Source organism: Babylonia areolata, chromosome 2, assembly GCF_041734735.1.
Source record: "Babylonia areolata isolate BAREFJ2019XMU chromosome 2, ASM4173473v1, whole genome shotgun sequence".
NCBI lineage: Eukaryota > Metazoa > Mollusca > Gastropoda > Neogastropoda > Buccinidae > Babylonia > Babylonia areolata.
This window is the reverse complement of record NC_134877.1, coordinates 10565999-10591787: the sequence shown is the minus strand read 5'-3', so window position 1 is coordinate 10591787 and position 25789 is coordinate 10565999. Positions and strand designations below refer to the sequence as shown.

The following is a 25789-nucleotide window of genomic DNA, read 5'->3' as shown; positions in this document are numbered from 1 at the left end:
AACAGTAACAAGGAAGAGACTAAGAAAATTCTACAAACAAAAAAGTGCGTAAGTTAATAGGCAGACCTGCAGAAATTCCAGACGAAAATTATGTTTTCCAAACAAAATTATCAACTAATGAAAAACAACATTTAAACAGGAAGTTATGAAGCTTAATAACAGGGATAAAAATTACTGCTGTTCTGGTAGTCTAAGACTGGTTAAGTTTCACACAAATATTGAAATAAAAAACATGGACCAATGCAACCAGTCTGTTCGGCTGCTTGCTACCAGATCTATATATATTCAAATGGGACCAATGCAACTTGTCTATCCCCTGCTTGTTATCAGATCTATATTCTTTTAATAAATTTAACACTGTCTCTCCTTTTCACACTGCACTACATGATGTGCAACATGCTATTATTTAATTAAGATGCATCAATAAAACATCAATTATAAACTTCCAACATCAGACACTGATCTGCACATTGCAGTGATTACATAGTACAGTATTCTGAAAACAGCTTGCCACCAAATTTCATACAGAGGGAGTGTACAATTGGTTATGGCATTTTCATCCTATTCCAGCCATCCAGTTTAAATGTTAACACACAAAAAAATTGTAACTGTTCTATCTGTTACATCACGTATTTGTTGTTGTTGTCTTGGAAAACACGCACTGCACCTTTGTGCACTATTCAAAATATTCGGTCTTATTCCTCAATCTTAAAACTTCTTTTGTTGTTGTTCTTGTAAATCTGTAATGTTTACCTAAGTCATCAAACTGGAAATTTTATCAAAGGCTTATTCACACCACTATGGCTCTCAATTGTTGCTGTTGTTGTAAATCTGTAATATTTACCATTATTCATCAAACTGGAGGCTTATCACTCACACCGCTGGCTCTCAACTCAAAGTATGACACACACATAAACAGAGCAAGGGTTGAACAAAAATGCAAAAGTAAAAGGGTATTGTATAATAAGCAGAATACTAAAATGAAAGTCATAAAATACAGCAACAGCGCCAGAACAACCACCTCCCTGAACCCCTCCCCTCCCCTCCACACACACACCCCCCTCAGCCCACCTCCAAAAAACAAACAAAACTGAAATTTCTTTCACTACTTGGTTTCAGCTGAAAAGTCTTTCAGATGAGTTCATTTCTTTTCTTAATATATTTTTGAAAAAAAAAGAAAAAAAGAAGAAAACATTGCGATTCGGTCTAAATACTTTCTCTGTCTTTGATGTGCGACTGTATGCTTGTGTGTGTGCATGTCCATGAGTGTGTGTGTGTGTGTGTGTGTGTGTGTGTGTGTGTGTGTGGATGGTGGGAGGGCGTGGGAGTGGGGTGAAAATGTGTGTGCAGGTATACATGCCTGCTTGTGTGTGTGCACATGTGTGGTGTTGCAGTTTTTGATGTTAAATGAAAAAAACAACTGTCTTTTGATGTAAATGCTTTCGTCTGCGTGTCACAGTGTCAATGTGTATATTTATATCTGTGTATTATTTTACAATTTTGCCACTGGTCTCAACAGGAACCATGGAGACCAAAGTTCCATATAAAAATCATCTTTCACAGTGAGCAGAAACTAGCAGAGCATGGAATAAAGAGAGGAGGTAAGGTGTGTGGGGAGTGAATGTGTCTAATGGGTGAGGGGGAAGGGGGTGTAGGGGAATAGAAAGGGAGGAAAGAGGATGTTCTTGCAATTAACAACACACTTCTCTTGGGAAACATTTCAATTTTCACATGATCCAAAGGAAAACATGCTGCAATAGGTTATAATAACTAACAATACTGCAATTATAACAAGTACAATGGAACAAAAAACAATACTTCACACAGTGTCAGTTTTTAACTTGTTTTTAAAGGGCATTATTTAGGTGACCTTTAGTTTCATGCACACACACACACACACATAACCTGACCACATACCTCTACTTCTGTATGAGGTACCCGCCCTTTATTCTTCTTGTACGCAGTCTCCAGAGGAACACTGGGCACCAAATGTCTCTGCTTGCGCTCATACACTCCCAAAGCATTGGCCAAAGGTACAATGAAGATGCTGAAATGCATAAAATTTAATATGATTTAAATAATACACATGCCTTCTGCTTTAAAAGGAAAAAAAATTCAGTGGACACATGGATGTCAAAAGAAACTTACAGCAAGACACCTGCATTATTTCAGAGAATTGTGCAACACCAGATTCAGAATCAGAATCATAAAAGAAAACCCCGCTTCCTAGCAGCAATTTTAAGGGTCGAATTCTCTTATGAATTACACCAACACACACACACACACATGATTAACACAGCACACACAGCACAAGGCACAAAATCACAAGGACTAATCCTGTATCATGCAACAGACGATTAAATGGAGATCTATGCTTACACCATCCACTGTGACAAAGCGGTTCACATCACAGACCTATGAATTAGACTAGGATGCCATGCTCCCACAAATCTGAGGCTACCCTGAACTGGGATCCCATGGTTGTGTGCCATCTACTTCTTAGATACACATGTGTCCTTGACAGCTTGAGAGTGCTGCTCAAATTTCCTGATTAAAAGTGCACAACTGCTTAAATTATAAATGAGGGGTCTTCATCAAGTACCTGAACAGGGAAAAAAGACAGGAACAACAGAATCACAATTTATATCATGCAATAGAGCAATGACATCCAAGGTATTCTGTCAAAATCTTTCCATTCCTGAAAACCTGTTCTGCTCAGGAAGGCAGTATAACATACGGGGTGATGGTGATGGCCCTCCTGAAGGAAACTTGGCCATTTCACAGCATGATTTTCATGCTGTAACCCATTATGACTTCTGATCATTAAAGAAAGGCTTCTAAATTAGTAACATTGCATTGTAAAGCAAGCTCCATGCAGAATGGCAGTTTTCATCTGGTTCAAAGAATTTAAGTTTAGGAGCTCGTAGATGACAGACGTTGTGGTCATCCAGGCCATTACTCTAGAGGAGGTTATCCTCGTCATGTCATTGACTGAGGAGAATACAATATTACCCATAAACAGAAATTACAATTAACATTTTAGTGGAACTGGAAGTATCAGTACCATTTTCCATGATCACCATGGCATTGGGAACATGCCTGTTGGGGCCCTCATAACTTAAGTGATTAAGAAAGAAGGTAAAGGTTTATTGGAGCACACACATGCTCCAAAACTTTGACATGGGAGGATCTAATCACAGTCTGGGTCTTCCCAGATAAGAATCCACCTGTACAATCTAAAAGACCCAGAAGTGCAGGCAAATAAACAGTTGTGTGTTTCCTTTCAAAATCCTGCCTTAAAAGTTACCATACCACTTCAGAACAGAAAGACAATGTTATGACCTCAGACTAGAATATCAATCTTTGCCCACATTAAGTATTTGTTTATTTATAAAGCATTTGAAGTATGGTGCAGACAGTGTCCCCGCACTGAAACCCAGGATCTCCTGCTGCATCATGACAATGCCAGTGCACAAACTGCAAAAGCAACTTTTGACTTTCTGGTGGAATATACTTATATAGTGCGCAGCTGGTCACAGATATGATACCTACCATATTCCCTTGATTTTTTCTCTAATTAATGGTTCCTGTTCACTCTGGACATGCGACAACTGAGAGGAAGGCAGTTCCAGAGTGCCAAAGAAGTCTGACCTTTCTTTGAGGGCATTATTTTGAGTATAGGATAGGTACTAAGTAGGCCTAACTGCGAACGATCCAGCTGAAGTGACCAGCCCAACGTGTTTTGTACAGAAAACAGGTCATACGGTGGTCAAATGTAGCTCTTCTGTTTTTGAAGGCCTTCTCCACCCCCCAAAATGGAAATGACATGCTTGTTATCAGTTTATACCTGCAGATGAAAATAATATATAAATCTATGATAACAGTCACAACTCTGGCAGACATGCAAATTATGAACAACTGTCCTGAAAATAACAAACAATGATTCAGTCAACATAAAGGTAATTTTTCTTTTCATCAAATACTCAGAAACTATGTAGTCAAGCTTTGTGATACCAAAGAATGTTCCCCTACAAAGGACAAAAGCTGTTTGTTGACACTCACTCAGTCCATGCTGCACCTGGGCCAACAAAAATCATCTGCTGTGCAACCCAATGCTAACTCTGTGACCAAGACTGTCCTATGATCAGTGACAAAAAGTGAGAAAAGCTAAAAATATGTGTTTTTTTCCCCCGTCTTTTGCATTTTCAACATTCACAAAAATCATGGACTGTTGGCTGTTTGTCCAATCTGCTGCAGTATCAGTCAGAACAACAGCTTACTGGTGTCACTCAGTCCAGGGCCACACCCACCTTCCCTACCGCCTGACTACCAGTGAAGTACCATAAGGCTTGCCTTTCACCACTCCTCTCCATCTCCCCTAACCCTCTTCCCACTTTGGGCACACATACACTGCCCTCACTGCCAGTCAGTCAAAAAAGCTGTCTGCTTTGATACAGAGGTTTAACACCATAACAGCATCAAATGTTGGACTCAGGTTCGTCACTTTTTTGTCATCACCTTAGATCTAACGATTAATCAGACAAAAAAAACAACCCCATCCATCTCTAACATTATACATATATATAGATTCATTTGAACTGCCTGCAAAGTCATGTAAGTCCTCTGACTGGGACCACTATCTCTGCTTCAGTGCTTGTTACATGAGGTAAATCCCCTTTCCACACTTGTTGAGGTTGTTCACATGCTCCAATTAGCAAATTATCATCAAGAAGAAAAGGGTCTTCAACCTGACATATTTAAAAAGTATCTTTATAATGCAGATACATGATAAATATTTATCAAACTAAACATTCAGACTATGTCTATATTCAATGAGCTAAACTAAAAAAATAGCTGCCAGCATCAGCGGATGTTTTATTAGCACTATAGCAACAGTTTGTGCAGGACATCAGGTGACATGTATCTAAAGGCACTGAACTGGTTTAATCCAGTCCATATCAACTGATTAAGCCATTAAAATGAGGTTTTATTTAAAGCTTCAATCTATCAGGTCCGAAAATACACTCAGAAAGAGTATTTCTTTCAATTCAATAAGCATGTCAGTTGGAATTTATTTTCAAATAAATGTGTGCCTTAAAGATAAAAACTGATTTTCCCTAACCATCTGAATAATTTGTCCTATAATTAGTATAAATTCTGAAATGTCCTGTTGATTTTCTTTGAACTGACATGTGTCCTAAGCTTTTGCCAGTTTTGGATTTTCGCATGAAACACTGCAATGGTCTTGCTTGTTTTGATGAATATTTGTATTTCGTATTTCTTTTTTTTTTTTTTTTTTTAATCACAACAGATTTCTCTGTGTGAAATTCGGGCTGCTCTCCCCAAGGAGAGCACGTCGCTATACTACAGCGCCACCCATTTTTTTTGGTATTTTTTCCTGCGGGCAGTTTTTTTTGTTTTTCCTATGTGTTTCTGAAAGATTTGTTTATGTATGTATATACTGATTCACAATAGGGAATGAGTGATGACGTCACAAAACTAGTACTGTCAGAGTTATTTCCCTTCATTTCAGTCTGCTTCAACCGCACTTTAGTTGATTTGACGATCCGACTTGCTTGAACATCTCGTGCTCTTGATCAATTAACAAGTGTAAAAAAACTAAAATAAAAAAGCATAGGAAAATAGGAAGAACGTTGACAAGCTAGATTTTGTGATGCAAGATCTTCATACATCAAAAAACTTTGACCAGTACGATTTAGTTGAGAGTGATGGTGTCTGTGTGTGTCACTTTCGCTCTGTGTGTATGTGTGTGTGTTTCTTTTTCGATTTGATGCTTGTTCACTAAGACGGAAAAAAAGTACGCACACACGCACTTTCTGTAGGTGTGCTGTCAGTGTGCCATGGTGTGCCTGTATGCACTGATCAAAACAAACATTAGATCAGTGGCTTGCGAGCGCGTGTTTGTTTCTGAGTGGTGTGTCAATGTGTCTAGTGTGTTAGTGTGTGTGAATGATTCACTGTGTGCTTTGTGTGTGTGTTGTGTCGGTGTGTGTGTGTGTGTGTGTGTGTGTGTAACAAGTCTGTGAACATGTGTGTGTTAGTTTGTGAACGTGTTCCACTGTGTGTGAGTGTGTGTTGTGTTAGAGAGAGAGAGAGAGAGAGAGAGAGAGAGAGAGAGAGAGAGAGAGAGAGAGAGAGAGAGAGAGAGAGAGAGTGTGTGTGTGTGTGTGTGTGCGCATGTTTGTGTGACTTATGTATGAGTTGGGTGGGGAGGCTGGTTTCAAGCTATGTGAGCCAACAGCTCAAGTACACATATACACACCCACACTTTAACAGCACAAAACACACACACACATTGACACTGCACACACACAGAGTACAGGGCAAATTTCACCTCAGTAGTTGATAGGGATAAAATGTTAGTTTTTGAAAGAACAGTTGTCTTGTTTTTGGACACTGGATAAGTATGTGGTAGACACTGATTATATTTCTGCACAGACACTGTATATTTTTGAGAAATTCAGTTCGTAGGGCATTCAAACGGAATCGATGAATTAAACTTCTAACTGGTCTTGACTGGGAGACAGATAAATCATGTAAGTAAGCCTTGGGGTTGCTTGCTGTAACTGTCTTCATACAGTGACAGTAACACTGGAAGTCTAAATCTTTTCGCCTATGTTCATATCGATCACTTGACACTTTTTCTATACACCTATAACATTCTTGTAGATATAATGGAATCCTGAGGAGGACTGAGCCTTTGCTGTTTTGCGCTGCCTTTCTGGCAGCCTGATCTGCCCTCTCATTTGCAAAACTTCCACAGTGAGAAGGCACCCAAATGAAAGTTACATGGATGCATTTGATCGATTATTGATGTACAAATTACAATGTGTTTTATTTCTGTGATCATCTCAAGGCATGATTTTTTTATTTGCAGATCTAAGTGCATTTAATGCTGATTTTGAGTCTACGCAAAGTAGGATTTGACTATCCATTTTATGAAAATCCAGAATGTAGTTTATGGCCATAAGTATGGCGACAAGCTCTGCAGAAAAGATTAAAAGATATTTGCCCAGGTGGTACATTTTCTCTTTGTGTGTGTCACTCTGTGTGTGTCACTCTGTGTGTGTGTGTGAGTGTGTGTGTACACACATCAGTCAATCAGTGTGTGTGTGTGTGTTCGTGTGAGTGTGTGTGTGCGCACATTGATAGTCAATCAGTGTCTGTGTGTGTGTGTGTGTGTGTGTGTGTGTGTGTGTGTGTGTGTGTGTGTGTGTGTTTGTGTGTGTGTGCGCGCACACATCCAGTTTGAAGTTCACCTTATACACTGATCTGGAGACACATCTTGTTTCAGTTTTCTGTGTTTTTCTTTGAAACAGTTATAAGCAGTGTGCTCCAAATTTCCTGAGCAAGATGTACAATGACACTGAAAAGCAACAACCAAGGCACACATTAATGATCTCTCCTTTGTTCATCAGAAGGGAACCGGGGTAATGACTGATGAAACTAACAGTGACAGACACAGGCTGAGGCTGATGAAACTAACAGTAACAGGCACAGGTTAAGACTGATGAAACAGTAACACTAACAGTAAAAGACACAGGTCGAGATTGAAACTAACAGATACAGATAAATAAAAAATGTTATTGTTGGATAATTTTTGTTGTTTTCTTGTTTGTTTTTTGCTAATTCTATATGATAAGCCAACAGATTGTGGGCCTTCATCTGAACATGGGTCAGAATTCACTAGAAAAGCTCGTGTAAGCCAAAGCTTCAACATGTGTAATGAAAACTAGCCTATTTGGGGAGAACACTTGAGAATTCACTTTATTTCGTAGCTAACAACATTGTGTTATCTCCACAAAAATGACTTGAACAAACACACAAATGTTCACTGGTATTTCAAACGTCACTGTGGTGCGCTGGATAGCTGCGATATATGCCTGCCTCCTTGGTTCTGTGACTTCTTCAACCTGCTTCCTGCTGTAGTTTCAACAATGAGAAATCGTTAAAAATCGATACTCAGTGGGTCTGGAATCAGTATTGTATACTTGGCTAGTACAGCTGAAAATGCAGCAAGTGAGAGTCATTCCTCAGTATCTTTATTATTCTTTGTGGAGACATCGATCGTGGTTTAGCACCGCGTCACGTAGTTTCGTTTTCGTTCGTTGCACCTGACCAACAAAATGGCATCCTGTCCCACAATGCACCACCCTTGACGTCAACTTCTCAAGCCCTATACAAAGACTGGCTGAGAAGAGGTGGAGTGACACGGATACAGGGTTCAAATTTAGCAGGTGCCCAGGTGCAAATGCTACGAAAAGTCGGCTCAGGCACGCAAATTTTCTACTGAGAGTGCCTAGTTGGCATTTAAAAACTGATAGGGTACAGGATAGAAAATCAATTAAAAGATACACCAAGAAAGTAAGCTGGAACGCGGTCGATCAAAATGTAAAGTGTCGTCTGCTGCTATTGGACACTCAAATGTTTTGTCCTGAGTGCCCGAGTCCAAAAAAAAAAAAAAAAAGAAAAAAAAAAAGAGTTAAATTCGAACCCTGTGGAAATATATATATATATATATATATTGAGGGGGAGGGGCGGGGGGGCGGGGGGGGGGGGGGGGGGGCAAGTTAGAGATGGGCGGGGTGTGATGTTGGTGACTGTAACCTCAAAAGAGACGGCATCATTAACTTCATCCTAAAGCAGTATGTTTAGATTTTTAAAGGCTATACGAAAAGGAACTACAAAAGTTTGCTCTGAAAAAATAACACCGCTTACAATGAAACACTGTTGCAAAACAAGTCTCAATGTGTCAAGCACTCTCAATCTCAGTCTTAGACAAGAAGAGTGGACTGGAGGTTCAACAGCAACCGTGTAAATCAAACACACAGGTGAAAGCATGAACACGTATAACAATGTCAAATGGTGATAATCAGATCTATCAATATCATAATGTTCAACAATCAAAATTAGTTCACTTTTGTCATTGCCGGGCGGAAACATTTATCACCATGGGCAAGGAATGCTATGTGAATGAACAAGAAAGGCTCTTACCTTTCATAAAAGTAGCGCACGATCATGAGTGCCAGTCCGACAACAATTGACCAGTTCATGTCCGATACCCGTGGATAATACAATGTGGGGTCTGATGGAATGAAATCCTCCCATTTTGCGTCGTCTCCCAACCACCATTTCTCATTCCAGAGGAAGCCATTCAACTGATCGAGTACTGCCGCCATGTTGTTGTCGGCCGTGCAAGGGTAATCACTCTGTCTCAAAAGCAGTCATGGGGTGATGTTTGTAAGTCGGCTGCTTTCGTATTGGCGACCAGTGAGTCAGCTTGCAGAGTGGCGTCTGATCCTAAAAAAATAAAATAAAATAAAATAAAATAAACAGGAAAAATATAGTTGTAATAATTATTATCAAACATTCAAAATCGCCTGAACACGCACATTCAGCCGCACGAACACGATAATTGTCACACAAACGACATATCAGACATCCACACAGCTATTTAGACCGGGTTCGGCACGTGATTGGGGTGGGGTGAGGTGGGAGTTTCTTGCAATAGGACTAAGTTACTAGGCTTTGCAGTTAGGCCAGTATAATAGCCCCTATGGAAAAGAGATTAAAAATCAGATCATTTACTGAAGGCAAATTTTCTCAGTTGACCGCACACCATGCAGTACTGAAGCAATACGGAGCTGATCTAGATCTGCTGCATTATCGATTTTCTGCTCCCGTCTGTTCTTGTTTTCAATCCTTTTTGTACTACACCACCCTTACACTACCCTGCCACAAAAGTGCCGCTGAAATTTCAACCAATTTGAGATTGGCTGCCTGATGGTGAGTACTGACGAGAAAACCGCGGCTTGAAATCAGAAAGCCCATTCTCAAGTCCTGTTGCGCCAATAGTGCTGTTACACCCATAACTTATAATAGGGTTCAGACCTGTTGGGACTTTCCACTGGGTCAGGTAAGCCACAAACACGCCGGACGGATTGGAAGTTAAAACGATTACGCAACACTGTGCGCGCTCCACCGTGACGGTGTGTCACGGTGTGTGTGTGTGTGTGCCAGTGTGTGTTTGTGCGCCCGTTTGGAAGCGTTTGTGGTAGCAATACAGAACACTGAGATATACAGCCTTCATGCACTTTAGGGGTGAGGAAGGGTGCATGAGGCCATTCCAGAGACAGCCGGGTTGGGAACTGTCCGCTTTTGCAATACATTCGAATTTTGAACACATAAAACTAGATTGCCTCCGGCCTTTTTTGTTTTGTTTGTTGATTTGTCTTTAGGCGCGTGCGTATGTGTGTGTGTGTGTGTGTGTGTGTGTGTGTGTGTGTGTGTGTGTGTGCGTGCGTGTGTCCCTCCTTACTCTGTGTTCTCTTGAAACTGAATCACATTTGTTTCTTCTTGGGGGGGCGGGGGGTGGGGGGTGGGGTGTTAGCACAGTCGTTCAACCACTGAAGGAGCATATATATATATATATATATATATATATATATATATATATGTGTGTGTGTGTGTGTGTGTGTGTGTGTTGGGGGGGGGGGGGGAAGGGAGGGGGGGGTAAACGCGGTTGTAATGTGATAGAATTTTGAATTGACCGAACTCCCATTTTTACTTACGAATTTTCTAAGAAAAGTTTCACGATAATCTATTTACAGACTGGTTGACCGACTTCGCCTGAATTTCGCAAGTCATACTTTGGCGACCAGTGAGTCAGTCACTGACGGGTGGCACAGTAACTTGGCACAGCATCCAAGCACTTGGCCACGGCAATCTAATGTCGATTGTCATTTTGTCCCAAAGAGGCCCGAGCATCTCGGTCATCAACTTGACATTAATATTTCCCATCTTTCACATAACCACCGACGTTATGCTGTGGTTTACTGCCGCTTCTGCTGGTTTTAGCTACTGAGGTACTGCTTGCTGCTGATACTCCACCTGTACTTTCATCAGTTCTGTTGGTGCTGCTAACTACAGTTCAAGTTTGTTTTTTTTATGATAGTCGTGTCCGACTATGACCATCAGAACAGCAGAGGAGGCAACTGCTGTTCCGACTATTTGGGCTAGAATTTGATTATAGTGGAGAGTGTCTTGCCCAAGTACATCCCCACTCTCCGGCCAAGAGGGTTTTAGGACAGTCGGCGTTGGGATGGTTCCCAAAGGCCAACCAGCCCACAAGGCTGCAGCACTAAGAGCCAGTGCAACTTTGCCTCCTAGTTTGAGAGTCATAGTCCTTCACAAAAGACGAAGCTGTAAATGGTTTCCCATTGACTGGAGAAACCATTGATAATACAGCTCTCACTTTGCTGTTGGCCCAAATGTAAACTTATGTCAATCTGTGATATAAGCCGAGTGTTGGGCCTAGACAGTTCATGTTACACCGTGGATATAATGTGCTGCCTGTTACTTTGATCTCTTTGCAGCTGGCCCATTGTTCCTGGACAAGTCCTACACTATAATTTCTACCTCAACCGTTCTGCTGTTGTTTTTACACTGAACTGCTACTACTGATCCCCACTTGCTATTACTGCTTCTGCAAGTTCTGCATGTCTGTTTGAAGATGACAGCTTGTTACTGACTTAAAACAAATCTCTTGTCAGTTATCCGCCCCCCATTCCCCCCCCCCCTCTCTCTCTCTCTTTGTCACCCCCTTCCTCTCTCTCCTTTTTATGCTTTCAGTTCTCAAAGTCGAACTTTCTTCAAGTTTTCTGATGGTATTCTGAGACGGATCAATGCACAGACAAGTGAGAAGATTCTTGTTCACGGAAATAGGTTTTTTGTCACTTTTCAAAACCGCGTTCCAAATCCCAAAGGATGGGAAAGAAAATCACATTTCTTCCCCCCACCACCTCCCTCCCAAACCCGCTCGTACCATCCTTGTCAGCTTATCAGCGGACATTATCTGTCCGTCGGGTTGGCATTAATTTCAGTTGTCATGGGTCACGGTCCACGTGAGTCTCATGTTTCACACGAAGCCACCACATGCTGTGGTGAACATAAATAACCCAACACGCACGGATCGAGAGGAATGAGCTTCAGTGAGACACGTGGCTGCTCACTGAAACCAAAGTGACAGGACCACGACGGCCCGTGGTTGACACCACACCACCCAGTACAAAAACAGCATCCACAGGCGCACAAAACTAGTTCGTTCACTGGACCGTTCACACACATAATTATTATCTTCGGGATCGGGTGGGAGAACGTGTGTGTGTGTGTGTGTAGTGTGTGTGTGTGTGTGTGTGTGTGTGTGTGTGTGTGTGTGTGAGCAGGGCAAGAAACGTTTTGAGCTAAACCAGTTGCCAACATGCCTCTTAATTAATCAATTCATTCGTTCGTTCATTCATCCACTGTTCATTCATCCATTCATTCATTCATTCATACACATACGGTGAATATTCGCGGACTCCATAATGCACATTGTTATTACCCCCAGTCCCCATTCCCTCCCCTGTCCACTCAACCCCGAAATACCTTTATAGCTTCTGTCTTTGGCACATATGGGCTGCATGAATGCATACATCTTCCAGCAACATTTTTTATTATTTATTTATTTATTTATTTATTTTTTTACGACGTTCACCGGTGACCTCTTTGAATACACGCTTAGCTGGAAACAGAAGCTATCGTCACGAAAGTCCAAACCCGTCTCGACTGATTGCCTCAAGAAACAAAATCTTTCACAAATGTGTGTGTTTCTGTCTCAGGTGTCTTGATAAAGTTTGTTCTTACCTGGTGGGGTGGCAATATTTCTATCCAAGACCAAGGTCAGAAAGAAGGAGGGGTGGAATGGGGAGGGGGAACTCTAAGACACTTTGGATACACATACAACGGACGGTGGACAAACAAGCTGACTGACATCCTTCAAGAGAATAAAATAGTTCAACAGTAAACTGACTGATCAACCGCTGTGGCAGTTTGTGATCATCAAAGATAACTGATGGTTTGTACCACTGCTTCATGGCGGCAGAAAAGAGTCAGCTAAAAGAACATGATGTGCCCTCTCTCTCTCTCTGTGAATGACAAGCAAGAGAGAGAGAGAGAGAGAGAGAGAGAGAGAGAGAGAGAGAGAGAGAGAGAGAGAGAGAGATTTTCTGTTTTATTCGCGCGCGCGCGCGTGTGTGTGTGTGTGTGTGTGTGTGAGCGCGCGCGTGTGCATGCGTGCGTGTGTGCCTTGTGTATGCGTGCGTTTATGTGTGTGTGTGTGTGTGTGTGTGTGTGCTCGTGGGTATCCTGTTTAACTTGATGCTGTTTTTTTTTTCTTTTTTAAATCACGCTGTACATAATTTATCTTAAAAAAACACACCAAACAAACAAACAAACAAAAAAAACACCCCAAAACCGCATGTGCTTGTATGCTCTTATGACTGTGTTTATGTGGTTCTTGATATAATGTATGAGCAGACGAAATTCTCCGCAGAGAAAGATTATCAAAGTGACGTATAGTTATTATATTATGCCCTATTATGGTATTGTATTGTTTTGAATTTCATGCATCGAGTCGCACATTAATTGCTATAAGGCCAATTTCTATACAGAAACTCACCACATGAATGCTTTTCCACTTCTTAAGCAATAGTTATTAAGAAAATTGACACAACGTGTGCTCAGCTGCACTTGACAGCTAAGGGGAAAGAATCACTTGCACAGTCCGTGTGGATCTGTTGTGGTGAAAGCAAAAATCGTACGTATACTGAACAGATTTAATTAAGCACCGTCAATAAAAACATAAAACAAGTGTCAGTTGAAACCACACAGACAAGTCAATTACTTCGAAGTATTCTGCTGCACAATTCATTCTGTGAAGTGTCCATGATTGATGTGGACATGTTAATGGTAATTATTTTGTAAGTGTGATAGTTGATTCAACAGTCACGGGCTTAAATCCCAAAGTCTGCAGGTGACAGACAGCAAGCCGAGCTGTCTTAATAGCGTGTATGGCCACCATTTGCAGCAATGTAGGTGTTTCAGCATCACCGCGTGAATAATGCCATATTTTGCCGCAACTGTCTAGTATAGATCACATACAGTGACGGTAGTAACAGCTGGTGTATCATTTTACGTCATTTCATTAGTGTGCAGTGTTGTTGTTGTTGTTGTTTTGTTTTACATACAGTTATTTATTTGTCGGAGCTGCACAAAATGAGAAACATTATGATTAAAACAACAAATAAAAGATCTATAGTCATTAAATCTTTAAAAACAAACAAACCAAAAAACACAAAACAAACGAAGATTCAAACGAAGGCTTTTGAAGAGATGTGATTAGGTGCAATTTTATCAGAATCAGCTAAATGATCAAGTGTATACAACACAAAGTAAACTCAAGAATGTTTGCGCAACCGGTCTAATAAGTTTCTTCAAATTGTAAACAGCTTCTCTGGATCTATACCACCAAAATCATTCAATTTTGATTCTTTTTTCTTTGTGTGAATTAGGTATCACCACAATCAATTTTTTTAATTTAAATTTTGTTATTAGTTTGGCAAAATAAGATATACTGAAACGATATTCATATGGGATATTTTCTTTTAGATATGGACACCATATGGCATTCCCATGCTCAAAACGTAGCCAAACCAGCAATATCTTAGTTTTATTGAATTACATTCCTTGATTATATATCCCCCATCCCCTCCCACCACAACCCTGGTCCTCTCCTCCCATCCATCCCTCTCGTTGTATGTGGCTGTTTCAGAAAAGGACTGACTGAAAACACAAGCCGAACATGTCTTATCTGTTATATCCATTGATGAAGAAACGCCTTAATTGTATGTGGTATTATTCTGCCTTGTGTTGTCTTGTGTTGTCAGCTTCTCTGGTCTGCCGTTGAGTTAATCGGTTGGCGACGTGAGCACCGCACGAAATACTCCATAACCTTCACACATAAAAAAAACAAGTAATAAAAATGGATGCTCTTAGCTGTCTTACACATTCGCATTCCTTTTCACGTGATCTCTCGCGATCTTCACGTGAGTCGGGCGTTAAAACGTCATGAATATAATTATCACTGTGTGAACTGAAACGTTTCAACACCGACATTCTTGTCCCCCACCCCTCCTCTCTCTCTGTGTTACACACACACACACAGAGACACACTTCGAAAAGAAGAAGAACAATAATAATAATAATAATAATGGACGTTTGTTGAGCGTTTTCCTCCCTTAAAGAGAGCTTAAAGCGCTTTACAACACACACACACACACGCACACAGACGCGCGCGTCCGCAATGACGCACAGAAGAAAGAAGAAGAAAAGTAATGATTTAGCGTACAATGATATAAAACAGATTTTCTTTGTCCTCATTTTATCGTACTCATCTTTTCCCATCCCGTTTTTTTTTTTTTTTAATCTCTGATAAGTGATCACTTTTTCATAATGATGGAACAGTTGTAATTCAATGCCAATGGATAAATGAATGAATAAATACCATTGAAGGAACATGCACACGCATCACAGCGAGTCTTTCTCGGGTCTTCCATGGAACACACTGCACTGCAAAGGGCCACCTCATTAACTGGGGAGTGCAAGTCTGCTCAATCAAGGGGAATCACTCAAAGTGCAGCATGCACCATTCGTGGACAAGAAATTTTTTTTTTTCTTCTTACCTGTGTTAAGAGTTACCATGCTAAAATTCGTTGGACCCGATATAATTAAAGCTTGTCTTCAAGGCATTCTGAATAAATACGTTAATTTCAAGATCGACGCACCGTTTTGAAATTGGGGATGATGATGATGATTGTAATGCATACATATTTTGTTGTTGTTGCTTTTTCGTGTCTTCTTCGTTGACACAAAGCACCCCCCTCCCCGACCCCTAAAGAAAAAAATAGTTTTGTTTCAAACAATACACTGCCTGTATCTGTGTAATCATAGAAAATTCAAACTTCAAGGAGGGAAACAGAGAAAGAGAGAGAGACAGACAGACAGACAGACAGAGAGGAGTGGGGGGTGGGGGGGACCATTACGAACGAACGTAAACTTTATTTCTCCATGGTACTGAAATAAATACAACTTAAAAAAAGAAGATTTTTACCCACCCAGCCCTGGGGTACACAGGATCATGTATGAGAAGCGTAACAAAACAAGAAGAGAAGACGCAAATGGAGAGAGAGAGAGAGAGAGAGAGAGAGAGAGACTTTTGGTTAGCACAGCTGATTCAAACACACACACACACACACACACACACACACACACACACACACACACACACACACACACACACACACACACACACACACACACATACACACAGAGAAAGAGAGAGAACACATCCCCACTGAGGTACTTTTCCACAATGAGTTGTAATATTTTGTCTTTTATTTGAGCCCTCCCCCCATCTACCACCCTCATTCCTTCTTTCTAACACACACTGGCCTTTAGAACAAAAATACGAATCTGTTCTCTCTCTCTCTCTCTTCCTCTCTCTCTCTTTCTCCCCCCCTCTCTCTCTCCTTCTCCCACCCTCTCTCTCTCCATCTATTTATCTATCTCTGTTTTCTTCCCCTCTTCTCCCTCCCGCCTTATTTTTCCTGCTCCTCTTTCTTCTGCCGCCCACCTTTCCCCTGTATATCTGTACCCCCCCCCCGCCCCCCGGCTCTGCTCCTCCCCCTTAACAGAAAGCAAAGTAATGGCACCAACAGACTCTTTTTGAAAACCACGGTCACAAAGCTCCTCACGGGAGATTTCTCGGCGAAATGACCAGATGTGTCCAGGTAGCTCTTTGTCCACCAGGAAGGAGCGGGAACGGCATTTAGCTTTGCGGCCAGGGGCTTCGCGGTCAGCCGTTTTGTTCTCCTACGGATATGAAGTCACGACTCACATGGCTCTTTAATGAGACAAATGACTCGTTCCATTAGCTACCTAGCCCTTTAGTCGGTTTACGGGTCCTTCACTAGGAGAGACAGACAGACAGACAGACAGACAGATGGGCGCCATACCAGAGTGGTTAGAGCTTCGTAATTTCAATCTGAGGACCTTGGCTTCGATCGAGGTATCAGCACATGATGGGTTCGTTTATGCATTTATAATCTGTTCATCTAAGATGGTGATATTAGACTGAATGGTTGGTGGGGACTGGAAAACAATTCCGATTTTCCTGGTCAGGAGAAGTGCAAACCTGTCAGTAGATTAACCCCCTTTGAGTGTATACACGCACAAAAGACCTAACACGCACGTTCCAGATCTCGTAATGTAAGTCTGTGTTCGTTAGTGTATGGGGACATAAACATACCTAGCATGTAGCCCCGAGGCCCCCTGTGCTCCCTCGCGAAAACGGAGTATGGTTACCTAAATGGCGAGATAAAAACAGCCATCACGTTAAAGCCGATTTGTAGAGATAAACGAGTGAACGTTAGCACTGCAGTCTGAACTGGAAAGAAGAAGAAGGGGAGGAGACAACTAGAGACAGTTGAGGGATAGATACAGACAGAGACAGAGAATAACCATAGAACCAGAACTACGTAGCAGCAGAAAAATAAAGCAGCCTACCGTTCCCTCCCCAACTCTACACCCAACCGCTCCTCTCCTCAGCCCTTCGCGAAGTGGACAGCATTCGATAAGGAAAAACTGAGCTTATATCCCACAAAGCGACACGTACATAATGCCAGATTCCCATCAGAGTCAGGCGAGACGGAGAACAAGGGAGATAATAGAGACCTGACTGACCACTGCCGCTGACCACTGGCAGCAGCAACAACAACAAAAACGGAGACAGCATCATGTCATTATAACCAAAGCTATCATCAGGTGAAAACATTTTCCCCTGATTTGCTTCCAATAGACCATTCGTGTCACCCCCTCTCCCTTTCCTTCGTTGTATTTGTGCAGAAAGACGTGTGACAGCTGCTGTTTAAAACAAAAACACCAGCAACAACTAATTGTGATGATCATGGATGAGATGTCCTTGGTAGGCCTCAGTGAAAACCCGTCGTTCTGTAGGTGATATTTTGCTGAAGTCTCAGAGAATGAGGGATGCTTTGCTTCCATGGATGTTGTGTCTTATCATGTGAGGTCAGCAGCTCCGTTCTTAGAAAGAAAACGCACTTGTTTTTTTCGTTTCTGTGATAGTGTACGTGGAGTTTTGGAACTCCATTCGCGCTTTCCCTATCCGTCCATTTCACAGCTGGAAGTCAGTTCAAATCAAGATTTTTGCCCAATGACACTTGGAAGATATAAGCAGTATTAGAAATAACAACACAAGAAAAAAACATTAGCAACAACAACACAAAGGTAAGCTGACAACTTATGTTGTTAGTGAGAACCTCCGCCCCACGACGCCAGACAATCCCTGAACAGAGGTGTAATTCACGCATCCGAACATGAGACGTGAAAACCAGTCCTTTGGAAAGGTAGCAGGTTCCCCCTAACAGGACAACGCATCCGTTGTCAGTGCCTCTGTTCACACTCCGGTCACAGATCAACACGTAGCTGTGGAAAATGGAAAGTCACCCGGATATCCGCGGTAAGCCTCCGTACTCACAAGTGCAAAGTGCAAGCAGCCCCAAAGTTCGGAAAGTTTTACTGATGCAGGAACGCAGGGCACTCCGGGTCCTGGCAAACGTCATCCGAAGAAAGACACGGGGGTGGGGGGTGACAAAATGAATGCCTGTCACGACATCGAAGACCTCAAGGGATAAAGCTCCATACAAGGCGTGAGGGAGGAGGACAGCATCTGACACCGGAGCCCAAGACAAGAACAAGAGGAATGCACAGCAAGACACACACCCCCAGTTAGAACAGAGGCTGGCCCCTACATTCCCCAAACATTTTTCTTTTGTACGATGTGAATGGAACAGGGAACAAACTGTCCGGTGAAGATTAAAAAAAAAAATATTATTATTTGTAAATATATCTATCATTAGAATTTGATTTTGTCACCCTTGTATACATGTTTCCGGAAGACTGTTTTACTATTTTTACAACTTTTTCCCCCCAGGATTTTGCAGTGTTCCAATTTCCGGCAGGGAAATTGTCACACCAAGGCAGACGATCCGGATGGCTACTGGTCATGGTGAAATCGCCTTTGTGCAAATATATATATATATATATATATATATATATATAATTAGAGAGAGAGAGAGGGAGAGAGAGAGAGAGAGAGGGAGGAAAAACAAACATCAATCTGTCACATATTCCAAATTTTGGGAACGATCTCGTTCCTTCCTCATACATGTATATATATATATATATATATATATATATATATATATATATATATATATATGTGTGTGTGTGTGTGTGTGTGTGTGTGTGTGTGTGTGTGTATCTCTGTATATGGATGTCTCCCGTAAAAGTATTGTTCTGAAGATGGCTGTGAATTTCTGTTTATGTTACACCTTTTTGGAAGCCGATTTTTATGACGAATTAAGGTTTGGCTGTCTTATTGATGAATTATAGGCATGTATTTGCGACCTTCTTGACAGATTTGAAACCACTGACATAATCTGCAACGGAGACTTCCAAGTCAGAACCAGTAATCCCCAAGTAAATGAAGCATCCGACGAAGAGAATGATTGGAAGGACGAAACAGGGTATGAACTGTGCGAAAGAAGTAGAAAATGCCAAGACCCAGAACTGAATGATTTTGACAGATTTCTGCAGTCATGTACTCTCTTTGACTTTCTGATTGTCAACGGGTGTCCATCTTTCGATAACGAAGGAAAATTTACCTTTATGTCTGATCATAGGTATAGCATTGTACGTTCTAGTGTCATACACATTGATCAACATTAGAGACCATTTGACTGTGGCCGACAGAACTGAATCTGTTGAAATGTAATGTATTTGTCAAATCTTTAGATGTTCGGAAACCAAAGGAAATCCTCAAATTAAAGCTAGAAAAACAACAACAACAACAACAAACAAACCCCAAAACAACCATTTGCCAACAGGATAAAGACCACTTCTTCAAACAGTCTCTTGAAACCATTCGGTTTATAAATAATCCCAATCAAGCGGATCAAGCTTCAGAATGAAGCTTCAACAGATGTCTTGAACAGTCTCTCCCAAAGTTGCTGATTACTATATATACATGATATAGCAGATAAGAGGGATAACAGTCCGGGAATTTAGATCCCCACGGTTCGACAATGTTGTGCATCAAAAAAATGAAAGCATGAGTACAGCTCAGGAAATGTAGACAGACTAAGCATATTAAATGATAATGAGTCGTTTCAGAAGCGACGCACAGAATGTGGATAATTGCTGTAAAGTACAGAAGAAGATGTCGATAAATTACAAGTAGAACTATTATTGCATTCACTTGAATGTTCCTCTACGTTTTGGCCTGAAGCTAGAAAGCACAAATAAAGGAAATAATTTTATGTAAATAGCGATATTACCAAAGATGAATGGTAACTTCATTTTGATTATATTCTAAACTCGTAAGTGTGACTGATGCCAGCAGAGAGCAACTTTAACTCACTCAGTACGGCCAGTCCTCTCTTCTCCTTTACACAGACCCCTTGGATGTCCAGTGGGTGTCTGAATGACCCAACCTGTAGCTTCCGTCGTCAGAATTGTGGTATTCTTTGTCAACATTCACCTCTTCAGTATAAGAGCCTTCCGCTTGCAGTATTTTGATGGTGGTAATTGGGGTGAAACGCTGTTAACGTCGTCTCTTTCGCCGTTCGTATGGAGAGAGTTAAGGTAGCAGTCAACATGGAAATCAGAGCTATATCACTCGACGCTGCTACTAATGACAAGGGAATAGAATCTGCTCTAAAAATTAATTAGTGCGGAAAAGCATCACGTGCAGACGGTATCATTGCAGAACTCTTAGAACACGCAGAAAATAAAATGAAACCATATTTAAAGAAACTTTTTAATATAATCTATTTCCAATGATTTTTTCCAGAACGCTGGACAGGATCAATTATTATTCCTCCTCACAAAAAGGTGACTTAAACTGTCCCGATAATTACAGAGGTATATCACATATTAATGTTCTCAGCAACACCTACACACACATTTTAGATAAAAGATTGTATGGGGTGAGAAATATTGCGAACCGTGAAAACAACCAGATACCCCGAAGAAAGCATGCAAAACACTGCTATACTTACACGAGAAAGGGACTGTCATTTGGGTGTGATAATGGATATGAACATGTATGGCTGTTTGGGCATGATAGAGAAAAGCGTTTTTGTATCGAATCGCATGAAAGTCTGATTAGTACCTTTTGTCATCGATGGAGAAACCACACTGAAGAGAGAAAACATCTTTCTGTTCACGGCACTTTCAGACATGTATTTGTCAGGGAAATATTTGTCACGTGCTTATGGAAGGAAATGTATCGAAATTCTCCAGCACAATTCAGAACAGGTGTGTCTCAACCAAACCTGCACAGGTTCCGTTACAGTTAGACAGAGGAAAATATTCTGTGTCTAGTATGTTCCACTGCACGACTTGGATCAGAAACTCATTTCCTGTTCGATTGTCTGGTGTGTTCTGATCTCCGAATACATCATGTGCCTGACTACAACGATTGTGATAATGCAGACGTAAAACTGTTGAGATTATTCAACGAGGTATCAGCTGATCATCTTGTTAAACTATAGCCATATCTAATATATGACTCTTACTGCCTAAATAGCTTTAATTTTAGGCTCTGGCAGTATAAAAATGTTAATAAATCATCAAAATCAATATATGACTTGAGTCCAGAGCCTCGACTATAAAACAAAAATGTAAGTAATCATTATTCATTTCAAACAGTTTTGTAGACATATTTTCATTGTTGATGTGTTTGGCGTGGAATTTGGCAATAGCCTTCAATATGGACGTATGTGTTTTCGTGGGAATGTATGATAATGGCTGTGAGTGTGGGGACGTGCAAGATGATGGTAGGGGTGGGATACAATGAAAGATGGAAACTCAGTAGACCTACGAAGTCAGTGTGGAATACTATTGGGTATTCACCATCCATGTTTGATATATTTGAGTAGATTTTTTCAGAAATGTACTTTGTTTGCATTTGGCATGACATGGGCTGTTGGCCTATGTCATAAAAAATAATCATTCAATGTTCAGTTTAGTGTTCTCTCTCTCTCTCTCTCTCTCTCTCTCTCTCTCTTAAATCGATCATCAAGAACCCCGTCCGTGCACTTCACACAATGTTACCGACGAGAAGTATATTTTCCCTCATAGGTTATGGTCCATTAAGATAACAGGCCACAATGTTGCCAGCTATCGGCATGTTTTGAACCTCCATCCCCGGGAATCTGGCCTTATTATACCGGGAGCACTATCGCCAGGGGAATCAGGTTATACCGGTGAGGAAGAAAAGTCTGGTGAGACAGGCAGTGAATGGTGGGTAATTAATGCACTTTTCTGAACCACCTGTTACAGACCGTGTTGAAACGCAGAGGTCATCTCTGGCAGCTCTGACACCAGAAAAGGAGAGAAGGGACCGGGAAACATGGAAGAAACGAAGGACGAAAGGAAGGTGAGAACAAAGGACAGAATAAAGCTGTTAATGAAAGAAAGAAGGAAAGGGGGGGAGAAAGAAAGAAAGAATATCAATCTATACTAGTATGTTTTCGCCACACACACACACACACACACACACACACACACACACACACAGAGGTGTTTAGATGTTGAAAGTCAGCACACAGTTAGCACCATCGGCAGTGAGGTCGGGGCAGCAGAGGTGGAGGAAGAAGTTGAGTGTTGGCCAAGTGGTGAATCGTCTGCCTAGGAAGCGAGAGAATCTGAGCGCATTGGTTCAAATCCCACAGTCGCCAGTATTTTCTCACCCCTCCCTTAGAGGTGGTATGGACGCTAGTCGTTTTGATGAGACGGTAAACCGTGGTCTTCTGTGCAGCATGCACTTAGCGCATATTAAAGAACCCACGGCAAGAAAAGGGTTGTCCCTGTCAAAATTCTGTAGAAAAATCCACTCCGATAGCTAAACAAATAAATTTGCAGGCAGAAAAAAAAAGAAAAAAAGGTGGCGCTTTCAGTGTAGCGAGAGCGGGGAGAGCAGCCCGAATTTTACACAGAGAAATCTGCCGTGACAAAAAAAAGCCATACAATACAATACAATACAATACAATAGAAATTGTTCGCGTCCTTCTGAGGATCGAACGTGGGATCTCCTGCCTCCCAAACGTGGACGTTTCAAACCACTGGGCCACAGTGGCCCATAGCTGTCACTTCTCGGCCTGTCCAGTTGACGATCAGACATGCGGGCACCAGTTAGCTACTGCTGTGATCAGGCCCTGCCCTCTGGGGAAATGAGGGGGAATCACCCCAACTGCTTCCTGCTACTGCTCTGTCTTTCCCTGGGGCCAAGGTGTCCGTCGTCTTTCTTGTTTCTTTTTGTCTTTCGTCTCTCTCTCTCTCTCTCTCTCTCTTCCCTTCCCTTCCCCCTTTTTTTCTTCATACTTTCTTTTCCCCTTTCTTTTCTTCCTTTCTTTATTATCTTACTTTCTTTCCTAGTCTCTTTCTTTCTTTCCATCACCCTTCTTCCTTTCTTGTGTCCTGGCTTCCTCCTTTGTTTTATATCTTGTCTTCTGTTGGTTGTTTTTTTCGAAAACCTTTCTTTTCTTTTCAGTATTTTTCATATCTTCCTGCCTCATTTCCTTCAAGAAAAGCCAACTGTTGCCAGAGCCAACGAGGTGTGATTGGAAAGAGAGAGACAGAGACAGAGAAAGACAGACAGACACAGAGGGAACCGGAGCAGATGTGCAGAATAAATACAAATGAAATAGTGATAATTTCCCGGGTCAGAATAAACACACACACAGACACACACACACATACTCATATATACAGACACAGACACACTGATACAGACAGACAGACAGACAGACAGACAGACACACACACACACACACACACACACACACACACACCGCGCGCACTGAAACCCCGAAAACAGAATTCGAAGTGAAATATAAAACGTTTCTCCCCAACATTCACAATACCTCACCGACTACACTCACCCACGATACTATTATGTCATACCCACGTGATAAACCATACTGATAACAACAACGCGACGGTGGCTTCTTCTAAAGTTCGCAAACACGTACAGTACCATTTTAGGAAAACTTGGGAAACCATTCCTAACCACACCCCCAACCGCGTCTGGAATATCATGCTGGAAACGTTTTTCTTTTGCTTCCGATGCGATTTAAAGGCCCCTAAAGCGACCATAACATGGATTCGATTCGCAGGCTCCACCTTGCTTCACTCCAAGTGTTGCCATTGTTTGGAGGACCATTGGCCTGAAACACGCTCAAGGAACCTGGGCTTTGCTACAGCTCTCATACTAGTTGAAAAGCATTGCTTTGGCTTGACTGGTGTTTTTCTTCTTTCTTTCTTTCTTTCTTTCATTTTCTCTTTCTTTTCGCTCTTTCTATCTTTTCTTTCTTTCTTCCTTCCTTTCTGTTCTAGTTGTAGTACAGTGAGCACTTTCCTATATCCCGGCCTTCATACGTGGGAAACTCTAACCTTGTATTTTCTCCTCCTCCTCCTCTCTCTCTCTCTCTCTCTCTCTCTCTCTCATTCTTTTATTTTTCAAAGAATGGCTCAAATATGGTTCAAAACAATGTAAAAGAATGGTCTGTACTTTCAAGGATTCGCGAATTCCTATAACCATCAAAACTACAGGATCAATGTTAGTTTTTAATGGAGATTAAGCAATGCATTTTGTTATATGCTTGTGTAAATAGCCATACTTATTCTAAAACTACAACAATAAACTGATGTATGTATGTATGTATGTATGTATGTATGTGTGTGTGTGTGTGTGTGTGTGTGTGTGTGTGTGTGTGTGTGTGTGTGTGTGTGTGTGTGTACGAATGTGTGAATGAATGTGTGAATGAATAAGTAGTGGGTGAGTGAGTGAGTGAGTGAGTGCATAATTATATACATCTCTCTCTCTCTCTCTCTCTCTCTCTCTCTTTCTCTCTCTCTCACTCTCTCTTTCCCCCTCTCTCTGATAAAAAGGAAAAAAATATATGGATACATGTGTGTGTGTGTGTGTGTGTGTGTGTGTGTGTGTGTGTGTGTGTGTGTGTGTGTGTGTGCGCGCGCGCGTGTGTGTGTGTGTTTGAGAGAGAGACGCTTTTTTGACGCTTTGATGTTTTACTGTCATTGACTGTACAGTCCTTGTGACAGGGGGGAACAATACATTATCAGGAAACATAAGATCAAACAAAGAAACATAATATTAATCAACATTCTCATCACACATACAAATAATGTATATACCGAAAATAGGACAAACATAAATCAACTGATCATTTCGGTCAGCTCGACCATCCAAAATGAATAAATATTTTTGTATACACATGCACACAATCATGTGTATCTATCAAATTATCAAATAATATGTCCTATAATAGTTTTTTTCATAAATGAATTTTGCTTTACTCATATTTGTACATCTAAACTTCTGTTTATCATTTTCTTTCGAAAATCCCATGCTTCTGAAATATATTTAGCAAATGATTTTATGATGTCTTCATCATTCGATCTGAGCAGCATTGTCATATCTTCTCTTCTTACTACATTCTTTTCAAAAAGAATACATTTTTTACGAATAAAATCATAAGATTTGCGTTTGAGAGAGAGAGAGAGAGAGAGAGAGAGAGAGAGAGAGAGAGAGAGAGAGAGTGCGCGCGGGCGCACGTGAGCGTGTATGTGTGTGTTCAGTATCTTTTCTGCAGGCCACTGAAGCAAAATCAGTGTCACTGGATTTCTGAATATGCGATATCCTGTAGAGCGGGATCACATGCATTGAGACTGACCATTGTTAAAGTTTACAAAGTCAAGAACGTAAAACAAACATCTTTGTAGTTTG

General features: G+C 41.2%; 1 protein-coding gene across 4 annotated transcripts in view; it reads right to left on the bottom strand.

Annotated features, from left to right (window-relative positions):
• LOC143297487 (ceramide synthase 2-like) overlaps positions 1-25789 on the bottom strand; it is a 63098-nt gene that overhangs the window by 31579 nt on the left and 5730 nt on the right. For 3 of the 4 annotated variants that reach the window (XR_013057279.1, XR_013057280.1, XM_076609889.1), the window contains exons 2-3: positions 9016-9321; positions 1918-2047 (exon numbers count right to left, since the gene is read on the bottom strand). Coding sequence is in view for 2 of the 4 variants with exons in the window: in XM_076609889.1 (XP_076466004.1) it covers positions 1918-2047; positions 9016-9200 (315 nt within the window). In the remaining 2 variants the exon portion in view is untranslated. Of the gene's footprint in view, positions 1-1917; positions 2048-9015; positions 9322-9609; positions 9740-25789 lie in introns of those variants that run through there. The other variant, XM_076609893.1, reaches the window with a different exon arrangement.